This window comes from Erithacus rubecula (assembly GCF_903797595.1).
Source record: "Erithacus rubecula genome assembly, chromosome: 4".
Classification (NCBI taxonomy): Eukaryota; Metazoa; Chordata; class Aves; order Passeriformes; family Muscicapidae; genus Erithacus; species Erithacus rubecula.
In genome coordinates this window covers 16,223,107-16,236,642 of record NC_136686.1, presented here as the reverse complement: position 1 = coordinate 16,236,642, position 13,536 = coordinate 16,223,107, and the positions used below count along the sequence as shown (strand labels likewise).

The window sequence follows — 13,536 nt, the reverse complement described above, 5'->3', positions numbered from 1 at the left end:
AATATCATGGAAGAGCTTTTTCATAACTGCTTCAGAAAAGGTCACAGTGTATGGCAAAATGAAGGCTGAGCGTGGGGCTGAGAGAGGTCACTGTAGGCAAACAGAGAGACAGAGAGACTAAGAGACAAATTCAAAGATCACCCACTAATATCACAAATGCTGCAACTCCCCTTCTAGTTCTGGAAGTGACTCAGGAAGGAAGAATGGTGAACCAACAGCATATAAAAGTAAAAAAAAAAAAAAAGGATGAAATGTGAAAGACAAAACTGAAATTGTTAAAACTGACAGAGAAATGAAAAGTTCTGTTCCTGCAATTAGGTCAGTAAATCTGTGATTTTTTTCTAAATTAAGAATTTAGATGCTACGCTCTAGTTACACCTGTCAGAGAAAAGACTGTTTGTAGTGGAAAAGCACCCAAACATGCTATTGCTCTGGACAACAAGGTAAAATTAATATATGAAATTCCCAGTCCCAGTCAATAGGCCCCTTGCAGATTGAGATCAAGAATAAGTAAAAACAAAACAAAAAAAAAGACTGTGTAAACAAAGATTAGATCTTCTATCCCACCTTGGCATTGAAGACCACTACTCAGCTGTGCAGAAAGTTAATCTCCAGATTACTTAATTTAATGAAAGATTCCTTTTGCTTGCTGGTTTGAAAACCACACACTCAGATCACAGATGAAGCAGGAAAAGGAAGGGCTTTCAGAGACCTCAAGTAGAATCTTCTGAGAAACTTGTGGGAGCACACTGTAAGGGTAACACAAAGAAGAGATGAAGAACAGTAAGAGAGACAAGTTACAAAAGAAAGGGAATGTGCACAACCTCAGGGTAACAATTTTCCCTTTCAGCTGAAGGGGTGAATACTGAGACCATACCATGAAGGAAAACAAATGACAGGAAGCAGGAAAAGATAGACTAGGGAAGATTTGCTTTATGCCAACAGAATCACAAAGGGAAACAGTGCTTCCAAGCCTATAGGAATATGACCCTGAAAGACAAATTTAACACTGCTTAGGCTGGCTATTTTGCACAGATGAAAACATGCAGCAGAAAGGCCAGATGACTTACTGATTTGGTATGTACCAACAGATATATGATTCTACTCTGAGTGCTATAAAAGAAAGGCAGCTGGATGTGCTTTACTCCCTTTCCAGAAAACAGAGACCTTTTTCTGAGCCCTGGACACAACAAAGTCTCATTGGGTATGTGGAATTTCTGTGGCTTCAGCATTCAGGAACATTTCTCCAAATATACACAGTGACCCACCAGGTTGTAACATCCCTGATTCATTTATTTTCTCTGATAAGAGTATGGGGAAAGTTGCTAACCAACCAAAGGGACAAACTTTATGTGTAAGGTCATGAAAGAGCAGCATTGAATACTAGGTATAAAAAGTATTAAAGCCAATGCCACATCCTCCTCAAACAGATGGCCTTTCAGAAAGATTTAATCAGACACTGAAATGCATGCTGCGAATACTCATTACTAGCACAGGATCAGGCTGGGACAAGTGGCCAGCACTGACGTTATTGCCTACGGGAATTACCACAGGCATAAACAGGATTTGCAGTGTTTGAACCTCACTCTGGGTAGCAAGCATGGGGTCCCTTTGTCATCATAAAGGAGGGTAAAGCAAAAAACTTATGATGAGGTGGGCCAGGTCTACGTAGCAAGAGACCCAGGCCCTTACAAGAATCAACCACCTAATTTCTTTTGCTTTCTCATCCTCTTTTTTTTTTTTTTGCCTGTGCTGGTCACACCACCACAAAACTCAGTGACAAAGGCCAGTCTTCTCTGGATACCACCTTCAAAGCACAATGAGCTCTTGCTTACCTTATTTTAGTGGACACATAAAATAAAGCTGTGACCTCTCCATGCCCTTCAGTATCAAGAAGTGGAAAAATAGGATATAGCCACAACAACCATCACTCCGAAGAAGAGAAAAAAAAAAAAAAAAAAAGTAGAGTTTTTAATCTCTCCTTCAGTGATGGGAGTGGCTGCTTTGAAAAAGGCAGGTTTGCCTCTCAATTCTTTCCTCTTCCAGTTTTTCAGAGAAATTTTACTACAAACATTATTTGGAAGAGTCAGTAAGCTATATTTTGACCTGTTTTTCAATAAACACTATTTTAAAAGATTGATTTTACTACACAAACAGTTTTTATAAGTCATTAAAAACCTTGACATTATCAACAAATAAGCATGTGAGTTTATTTATTTTCACTCTAGATGAAAAAGCCTTTTTTCAGTGCTAAAGATCCCACCCTTCTCAAATAAAAGATGTTTCTCATATGCTGTAGACTGGCAAAGCCAAATGTCCATCTTCACTTCTCACACCAGCTGGTGAAAACAGGAGGAAAATACACACAAAACTTATTGACAGAAGCATTTAAGTCCTTCCTCCTTTTACCTCTGAAGGCATCCTGTTGGCTTAGTGGCTTCCTGCAGATTAATGCTGCTACAGGGAGCTTCTGAACCTCCCCTGTTCTGCCCAGAAAGGGCCAAACTAACAATTTGTTTGAAGGCCCTCTGAAGGAGCTCCACTATACATTTCTTTGAAAGTGAAGCTAGCTTTTCCTGCATAGATACTCACATTTTCCTGGTACTATCTGCAAGATCATTCTTTGCAACAGTGGATATGCAAAGACCTAACTAGATTAGGTCTGAACACCCCAGTTCTTCAAATTAATTTCTCTCTAGCACCAGTCTATGTTCTTGAAAACTGAGGCGTGGTCATCACCTGCACTTGGCACTGCTGAGACCTCAGCTCAAGTGCTGTATTCAGTTTTGGGCCTCTCACTACAGGAAAGACATTGGGGTGCTGCAGCCTGTCCAGAGAAGAGCATTGGAGCTGGGGAAGGGTCTGGAGCACCAGTCTGAGGAGGAGCAGCTGTGGGAGCTGGGGTTATTTAGCCTGGAGAAAAGGAGGCTCAGGGTGAACCTTATCGCTCTATTCAACCACCTGAAAAGAGGTTGGACTTAGAAGGTGGTTGGTCTTTTTTTTTCACAAGTAATACAATAAGAGGAAATGGCCTCAAGTTGTGCCAAAGGAGGTTTTTGATTGGATATTAGGAAAAAATCTCTTCACCCAAAGGATGGTCAGTTGTTGGAATATGCTGACCAAGGAAGGGGTTCAATTACTAACCCTGGAGGTATTAGAAGTCATGTAGATATGGTAGACATGGATTACTGGTGGACTTGACAGTGCTGGGTTAATATGTTGGACTTAATGAACTTAAAGGCCTTTTATAATCTAAATGATTCTTTGATTCTGTGTGAGCAGTAGACCAAGAAGTCATGGAGATGACTCACATGTATGATGGCCCTTTGAACCCCAGAGTGTAACTGAGGTGAGATGTGTGAAATATGAGATAGGGACATCACTCCTACCAGTGGAGACACAGTGCAGTGGCTGAGAAAGACCAAAAGGGAGTGGAGAGAGGTAAAGGCATCAGAGAAAGAATCACAGATGCCAAGATTTTATTGGTAGGGTTGCTGCAGGGCTTGCTGGAGTGGGGCAGAGAATACATACATGATGTCATCTGCCTGTTCCTTGTCTAGAGTCCATGAAACCCTCTGAGCCATAATCAGGAGACAGTAAAAAAGTGCAAAAGGTGAACAATAGCAAGCAGACCTACTTGTGCTTGCTGGCAGCAGGTAACCAAGCAGACATTTGCTAACTTCTTGTGGCCAGGGTGCTCATCAAGCCCTGGGCTCACAGGTATTCTGAGCTGTAGAACTGGGGCAGATGCAGCAGTAATGCAAAACTCTTCCTGCATACCTCTGGGAGGCAGGAAAGCCACCACTCTCTTTACTTATTCTGTCCTTGATCTCTTTACAGCAGACTGCAGAGCTGCATTTCATGATAAAAGAACCTCAATCAGACACTTCAGCCCAGGCCTGAAACCCAAAGATCATATTTGGTAAACCTGCAGCTCTTCCTTGGAAAGATAACAGAGTAATCAAGAAATTTCAACAGGTGCCCAAAAGTAATAGGGATTTCAAGTTAATTCCATTCAAGATTTTGTAGCTTTGTTATGTTTAAATATCTACTCCAGAAATCCTGAGAAAGTTATAAAATTCATTACATCTTCAAGAAAAATAAAATAATTTTTTTATTAAAAAATTCTTCACGTGTAGGAAGGAAGAAAATTCAAACCACAAGCAAATGGCTTGACTTTTAAAAGAAGGTGACAAACTAAAAATTCCTTTTAATATAATGCTGCTCATTCTTTTCCTCAGAACCACTGCATGCTGCCGAAGCACAGACATCACAGCTAATGTTCAAAAGGTTTTTAACATATTCTAGAGCAATTACACCCTTCTGCTAAAAGCAGCAGAAATAGAGGTTTGAGAACTGTTTAACTCCATATTTAGACCAAATTCCCTTTATATCTTTAAAACACACATTTACCTTTCTGGAAAGTCCAAACTTCCACCTAACAAAGGCAGTGGATAATGGGGTGATCAAACTGTGAGAACAGCCCAGCAGAACAGATCACCAACAGGCTAAGAAAAACAAAAGGACTATACTGATCCTTTGTTTTACTGACTTTATTAATCAATAAAAATAGGTTATTTAACATTACCATATAGTGTGCATCCTTAAATGGACACCACTTTCTTCCTAAGACAAACAAATTTCTCTTGGTTTTCTACAAAGGCAAGAGTACTGCACATTAGAAGGTGTCTAATCCTCCCATCTGCCATTTCCATAAAAAAATATTTACTTTTAAACATCTGTACTGCATTTACACAGTTCAAACACACACACAGCTCCTGGAATGTACATAGCATTTAGCAAATTTTTAACTAACTTTTCTTTGTAATTGTATAGTTTTCCCTTGACAAGGAGAGGATCACACTTTTTCAGGAGGATTACCTCTGCTCAACTCATTTCAAGCAGCTCTTGAATAAAATAGTTCATTAGTTCATGAAAAGGAAAGACTCCAGGGAACCACTGAGGAAGGAAGAGAAAAGAACAGAGTGTCACAGTAATTAGGTTTTCAGATTGTCGCTTATCCTCCAGAATGCAGGTATACACACACGTCCCTCTCCCCCTTGGGGGAGATCATTGCATGTTTTTCCCTGGGAATCAGTTTTCCAGAGATTAAAATTCTACCCCAGCCATAATTTCTCAGAAAGATACTAAAATACACCTCTCCTTTATAGACATTTCTGTTGCTAGTCCATGGAGCAGGAGAAGTCTACCCCCACTTTGCAAGTATTTAATATTTTTGTTTCAGAGTTATTAAAAATTCAGTTTTCTGACCTTTTTAGGCCCCCATGGCTGATGCTGGAAAACCAAAGGACTTCCACTCACTATGAATCTCTCATGCCTGCCCAGGTGTACAAGCAACCTGGGAAAAGCAGAGCCACTGGCTGTAGCTACTGGTGATCAGGACTGGCCAGGAATAAGGATGGAAAGCAAGGAAAACTGGAGGGGGTTGCAATTGTTGACCAGAGACAACCTCTTCTGATCTATACCTGGCACAGCAGACTACAGAGTAACCCAGAGACACACCAATTAAAAGGAGGCCAAGTCATCCCCAGGACTGACACCACTGTACAGTTTCTGTGTGGCTTTATACCGTGGGGCTCAAAGGGAAGCATGGCTCACAGCAGCACAGCCTTCACACTCTTCTATTGTTCCTTCTGTCTGCTGTGCATTTGCATTAAAAGCACTCAAACACTCCATAAGTCTCCAGCCAGACTGACTGAATGGCAAACTGAGATGCTAGTGAATAGTTCTGGTGATACTTCCCTGTGCTTTGTCACCCTCCCATTCTAAACTGGCTTGAGAACACCAAGCAGCAGCTGATGGTCATCAGAAATACCATCAGATCTCTACTGGCATGGCATGGATTATGTGACCTTGAATTACACATTCAAAGCAGACAGTTCGACTGGAAAAATCAAGAAATGTCAGAAGAATGTGCTGAAGCCTCTATGAATTCTCCAATTCTCCTTGTTAAAGGATGTGTACTTTCAACAGCAGATTTTCCCACAGATCTCTTGTGATTTTCCAAAAATAAGGCTTTGCAATAGCCTTAAATTGATACATTACAGTGTTGTTGTTGCTGTTATTATTACTATGGATTACAAATGAAACTCTGGACTTTCATCTGCTGACAGGGGGCTTAGTTTCAACCCATAATTTTAGAAAGGAGTCTCAGTTTTGAGCCCTGTGAAGGACTCCATCCAGACATCATAATTTAAGAGAAACCAGTAGGTTAAGAACTGAACTATAGCAGGATATAAAAATAGCTCTAACACACAAAAAAATTCCATATCAGATTATTAAATGAAAATCTATCAAAGTAGCATTTATTGAACTAAATAAATAGTCTATCTGCCCTGTCTCTGGAAATATTTTGCCTCAGGGAAAAATTTAAACCTGGGCAGATAATCAGGGTAGGGTATTTGAGCATTTAAATCTTGCTGGATTCTTTAAAGTAGGTGTTAAGTGGTGCATTAAATTTGTGCTGTTTCTTCTGAGCAGGGTAAATTTGCTCTTCTGTAAATAGTGGGAAAAGCCATTTACAATAATTTGAATCCATGAATAAATGTAATGTATTAAAATTTCCAAAGTACAAGCATTAAATGTTTTTGTTCCTAAGCCAAATGAGTGGAATATCCAGGACTAAAATTATTCAAGTGACCACAGAAAGATAATATATAATTAAAATGACATCTGCACCACTAACCAACAGGATGAGAGAAAGTAACATCACAGATCTCATATAAGCTGCAAGCATGTTATTAGATCTAAACCTGGCTGTAAAATTACTATCTACCCAAGGGATTATCTTTAGGCATTCAGAAGCATTGTTTCATTTACTGATAGAACAGGGATGATAACAGGCTGACTTTGCTTGTCACATTGTTTTTTTGGCCTTTCTTTATTCTTTGTTCACATTAGCTTAGATGAGAGGAAGACAAGCTTCAGTTGAATCACTGTCATGGAGATTTTCATTGTTTTACAGTTTGTTCCAAAGGCTTTTTTTATATCTACTCCCTCCCCTCAAGAAAAGAATCCCAAAGCATTTTTAATGGTGATAAAATCAATGGGGAGTAAAAGATGCACACAATGTAACATCTTGGAATGTGGCAAACTAAGGAATACCCATTGGCCTAATGGACCTCAGGGAAACGATAAGGCTTTGCTTATAACCCTCATAATTATCACAAAAAACCAGTGGCTGCTAGTTATATCTTGGCCTTATTAAAATTCAGTGCCAAAACTCCAACTGGTTTCAGTGGGTACATTTCATCATTTGAGACCAAGGACACAGGACATAATTCTCCACATACAGGGCTATCTGGGACACCTAATCTCTGCAGACTTAATTTCTGCATTAAATTGAAAAAAGATGCATTTTGTTCTGTTTCACACACCATCTTTATGTCTCTGGCAAATATTAGTTGCCTATATTTGCAACAAGACTCATGTGCCACCAACCTAAAACATACAAAATTCTAAAAGCACGCGACAAGACAGGCAGTGAAAAGGGATGTGTTTTCTGTCACAGCACCTCCCAATACCCCTTCCAATGGAACCTTAAACCTCTGGTCCATCAACCCCTGTAACCTGCAGAAGAGCTGCATTATGAAGATTTCTACCTACTTATCTTGTCACTACAATCTTGCTTTTTTCTGTGTTTTCCCTTGTTTAAGGGACTGACCAGCTCCAGCACAGTGAAGGCTTTAGACCATGATCAATCCCCTCAGTGCTATGGCCACAGAAACACACTGCATTTCATTAATAATGGCTAATGCCATTTTACAACCACTTTTAATCCACATTAGGGCGTTTCATTGTGCCTTTTATTCTTTCATAATTCATACACAGAATAGACTTTTCATGCAGACCCCTTTGGCATGAATCTTTGATTTAAAACTTTCCATACCTCCAGCTACATCTGCATGCCATCAAAAGTTCACAAAAAGTTGTGTGCAGTAAAAATGAGATGCTTGCAAGCAGTTTATACACATCACCACTACCAGAAAACATTCCTGCAGCTCAGCCTGGGCCAGGAACCATGCTTATCAATCACAAGTTGTTTGTGGCCAGTCAATGGTGTTTACCATCTTTTGGATGAAAAGAAAAGACTGATGAGAGTGGGCTGAAGGAACAAGTAGCATGTAGTGATAAACTGCAAAAAATGTAGAAATCACATCACTGCAGAAAAAGTCAAAGAGCAGCAATATCTTTGAATATAAATTTTATTTTTAAATGTGTCCTGGAAGTAATATAGGGTAAGCCAGAATCCGTTTTATCCTGAATAGTGGCAGCCATGAGGTGAAGCTGTGAGAATAAATTGGGAGGATCCATTCTCACCTGTGCTGTTACTCCCTCAGCATTCCTCTACATCCCAGAGTGGTAAAAAGCATCTCTTACACTCCAATGTTAACAGCTTCCTTCATGTGGATGTTGTGTGTTTCATGCCAACTGATAAGCAAAAATTTCTCTCAATTACCTCAAAACCAGAACTCTCACCAATATTCTTTGTTTCTCACTACACACCCACATTCCTTCATGAAAATAAATTAAACTTCATTAAATAAAAGGAAATGAAGTGTAATGAAAAAAAAAAATGAAAAAGTATGAAAAGAAATGAAAGGAAACCTAAAGAAATGAAATTAAATGAAATCTCAAGATTTCATATAATTTCATTAAATGAATTTTCATTCCATGAAAGGAAATAAAATGAAAAATCAAATAATAAAATTAAATTAAATTTAAAATCCTGGAGTAAGGGGAAATTATATTTTAAAAAAATTAAAATGAAAAGAAATTAAATGAAATCTTCCATGTCATGAATGAAAATGAAATGAAATTTAATGGAATGAACTGAAATGAAACAGAGTGAAAAGAAAATAAATGAAAGGAAATTAAAGGAAACATATCAAAATAGAATTAAATGAAATCTTGAGATTTCATTTTCTTTCCCAAAATGAGTTTTCATTTCCTTTCATGAAAGGAAATGATATGCCAAAACAAGAAATGAAATGAAATTTGAAATTTGAAATTAAAAAATGAAATTATATAAAATATAAAAAAATGAAATTAAATCTTGGGATTTCATTTCATGAAAGGAATTAAATGAAATAACAAGTCAAATTATGAAATTAAATGAAATAAAACTGAATGGAAAGACAGGAAAAGAAAGGAAAAATAAAATGAAATTAAAAGAAATCTTAGGATTTAATTTCCTTCCATGCTTGTTTTTTTGGACAAAAGAAGAAATTTTGTGTCATAGAACCAAAGCACAGGCCTACGTTCCAAATGCTTCATAGACCAAAAATAGAGAGACTTTCATAAAAATGTGTGTGCCTTCACACACTTCATTAAAAAAATAGTGATTGAAAACAAACACAGAAAACCTCCTCAGAGTGCTTTATGTCCAAAAAAAGAGGTAACAGATGATTTGCTAATGGCTATTTGTTTCAGGTGGTATTTACTACCTTTCCATTCAGTCACCTCAGCATCAAGTGACTGCTCTACCCAGACATGCAGGTTCTTCCCATGTCCCAAAGAGCAGGACCTGTCACAACTTTCACCCCCTGAACCTGCCCCAGCTCTCAGGGAGAGACTGGGTTGGAACACTCAGGGGCTTCTTTTCCTCTGTTCTTGAGGAAAAGTAGTGTAGACATGACACGTGATTTTAGGACGAGAAAAAATTCCACAGGCTGAATCCTGTGGAATCAGGGTCGACAAACTAGGCTGAGAAGTCACCCCAGATGTAACTTTTCTGCATCCTTACTTGAAGGGAAATACCAAGAGAAGCAATATTGGAATGTGTTAACAATTCTGCCTGATGGTACATAAAGCTAAAAATTAATCAAATCTTCACTAAAGCACTTTGAATGTTCAAAGAGACTGAATTTGTTTTTCACACAGAGACTTAGGCCACTTCCAGTTTTTCATCAAAACATTTGCTTATCCATATATTTATCACAGAAATAGTCTTACCTCAGTTGCATCTTGCTGGTGTCTGTAGAGAATTGCATTTTTTATGGTTTGGATAAAAAATCCATTCAGTTCCTTTTGTTTCTTGTTGGGAAAAATGCGTAGCAATGGAATCATTATGCCTGGGAAAGAAACTGTAAGAGATTTTTCAGAAGAAAACATTGAATCAGACTGTGAGGGCATATAATAATCCCCCTCACTCTTCCTTAATGTTATAAAACTTATCAAGTGGGATGTGTTCCTTTTATGAAAACTGATTTTTGCTCTCTTCCTCTCCCTGTAGCAAGCTGTGGGAGTGGAAGAAAAATCCCTTTTAGAGATGTGCTGCTGGCCAGAATCTCTTTCCAGACAGATGCCTTCCAAGCTTGTTTCCACAGTACCTGAGGATTTTGGTTCAGATTTCTGGTGTCACAAAGCCACCACAACAAATGGGAACATTATTTCCCCTGCCTGCTCAGACAATTACCTAGGGAAGGTGGGGGATCTTGAACTGGCCTAGCAGCTTACAGCACCAACACATGAAATGGGGCAGTTTTCTTTCCTGTGTGCAGCTCTCCAGTATTGGGGACCTCTATGAAAGGTGGGGCTCTTTAGTAGGCTCTCTTGCAATAAGTCAAAGACTATGGGGTTTAAACTAAAAGAGGGCCAATTCAGATTAGATACAAGGAAGAAGGTCTTTACAATGAAGCTTGTAAAGTGGGGCACAGGTTGCCCAGGGAGGTGGTGGATGCCTATCCCTGGGAACATTCAAGGTCAGGATAGACAGGGCTCTGAGCAAACTGATCTGGTTGAAGACATCCCGCTTATTGCAGGAGACTGGACTAGATGACTTTTTAAGGTCTCTTCCAACACAGACTATTGCATGATTCTATTTCTTTTGGTTCTCTAAAAGGCCACAGACTCAGGCAGTGAGGATATTATCACAGTGGGATATCAGTGGGATATTATCACAAGGATGGTCTCCAGTCCATACTTTTATAGTCACAACTTAGAAAACTGAGTGAAGTCTTACATCCTAATAAATCCCTCATTAACCTGTGAACAGCTTAAGACTAACAAATCAGTTGTTGGAAAAATCCTGTCCTGCCAACAGGGCAACTACATTGTGAAAATTCTCAAACATTAATGAACAAGCAGAAAGAGAAGAACCAAAGAATACAACTCCAAACACTACAGAAACTTTCTTTAATGAAAGACACGCTCTTAAATGTATAGGGGCACATTTCTGTCCCTTAAGAAATCGGTTACAAATCACATTTTGGAATCAGGTTAAACGTTAACCCCAGGGCAATTTGGATACACAACTGCAGAAGGAAACAGTTGATGCACTGCGAGTACAGGTGCAATCTGTAATGCCAGCAGGATCAGATGGGCACAGGAAACTTTGCCACTGTGCCACCTGACACTACTGTGTGCAGGTCTAGATAACAAGATAAAACCTCAAAAGCCTTGATTATGCTGTGGCTTCCTCAGGTGTGATTCCTACTGCCCTTGAATTATCAAGATCATCAACATTGAGAAGCCTTAGCTTTCATAGCCTAGAACTACGTGGTTTTATACCCCACTCTTGCATTGCCTATCTATTAATCTAAAATAAATGCATTCTCGCCATGACACTTGTGATCTTTATCTTTCAGAGCCATCAATCAGGCTGCAGACAGTGTTCAGAAAAGAGCTGGGTGTACTTACACAATCTGTTTATACTCTTCTACCTCTTTTATTTACTGGGTTATTAATGGATGGGATTTCAACCTCTACTAAGCAAAGCAAGCGCACAAAAACTTACACTGAGGTCCCAAAGGGCAATTATTCTGTTTTAGTGAGAAGTGTATTAAAACAAGTATTGTAGAAACTGCAGGACCCAGGAATTTCCTGTCAGACAAACCAGGAGCATTGTGTTCCCGGACTCTCAGTTTCTGGAGTAAGTTTCATTAATGGTGACAAGACCCATAGAGCATATGGCAGCAATCTCAAAGGTAGAAGTGGCCTGTAGGTTGCACTCTGAATCTCTCTGAAATAAAGTCTGCTATAATACTTCCTGCTCTGCTTCAGAACATTTTGCAATTTGAGAATGACTTTTATGAAATTACCACAATAAAGAAGGCAAATGTAGACTATACTCACGGATTAGAATGAGAAGAGGCTTGAACAAAGACATTTCAAAGAATGTTCTGCAATTCTTAACAAAGGGGTCATCAGGATTCTTCTGAGAATCCACCTCAGTACCAAAAGCTACGCTACCAACAACATCCAAGGTAAAACAGTTGTAACACCTGCATTTAATTGAAGAATGATAAATCATTATCTAAAAATCACATATTCATTAATATCTTGCTTCTACAAACATCGCATAGCTTTAATTGTTGCCACCAACTTTCCTTTTGCTTTTAGATTTGATCTTTGCCAGCAAGAGGTGTTTCCATCATTCTGACAAATGCTGATGCTTGATAATAATTACTTTCTCCACACCTACAAAGTAATTGTATTTTCATACAGCTCAGTAATTCCACTAAAATTTTATTAAAAACTATTTGATTTGTTATGACCTAGAAATCAAATGCAACACATCAGAGACACATAAGCATTTTCTTAATAGGCATGCTAATAAATGAGTTCATTCCTTTCTCAATTTTAACTGCAAATACAACACCTACTTCCAGTCCAGTCTAAACTCTCAGAGACAAGAGTTTCTTAAGGAAAATTAAGGTCCTTAAGGATTTTCTTCTTCTTCTTCATACCTCCTTTGTAATGTAACTCTGTGGACAAAATCAAGAGACACTGACACTATGTGAAATGTATATCTCTGCAGAGGAGCTGGGCTTTGAGAGCTCCAAATGATCTGTGGATGGGATCTAGAAATTTCAGAACTTATAAATGGCTCCCTGCATATCTGACCTTCCACCCAGTTGTCTTACCATCTTTATTTTCCTAGTAGGCTTTAGCAGCTCTATTAAGTTTTGAGATAAGTGGACTGAGAATGTAAAATATCCTTGGAATTTGATTTCTCTGATCTGTGGTGAAGTAAGCAATGTCTGTACTTCCAAGATCCTTACAAAAGGATAATATAAATCTCTGGTGTTTTAATCTGAGTGAGCATGTCTGAAGAGAAGAACAGGAGTCAGGTCCATTATATATCATAATATAATTACATAATATACATTATGTACATTATGTGAATCAGTAATTCTAAAGTATGATCATTGCAAGCTGTCATTCTGATCCCACTAGAGAAGATTTAAAAGATAACAACACTGCAAAACTAACTTCTTTTTGATCTTCAACACTTATACACCCCCCACACACACATATACACACACAAAAGCATCATTAGAAGTTAAAATTTAAAAGAAGTGGCATTGCTATAAAACAATAATTTCAAAAGAACTCCATCTTCTATCTCCCCAAGGTACTGAAAAAAAATCCCACAACCTTAAAAACTAAATTTTGAGTTGTTGGCAAAACAAGAATAGCTAAATACAACTCAGGTCATGGGAGGTTACAGATAGGGTCTCTACATCCAAAAAACAGCTCCTAAAGCAATTCTGTAAAACTGCACTGGAATGA

General features: G+C 38.4%; 1 protein-coding gene across 1 annotated transcript in view; it reads right to left on the bottom strand.

The window, feature by feature from the left end:
• TBXAS1 (thromboxane A synthase 1) overlaps positions 1–13,536 on the bottom strand; it is a gene marked incomplete at its 5' end in the record, with an annotated part of 235,184 nt that overhangs the window by 76,884 nt on the left and 144,764 nt on the right. Inside the window, 2 exon segments of the mRNA XM_079304104.1 lie at positions 9,976–10,106; positions 12,097–12,245. Coding sequence (XP_079160230.1) covers positions 9,976–10,106; positions 12,097–12,245 — 280 coding nt within the window.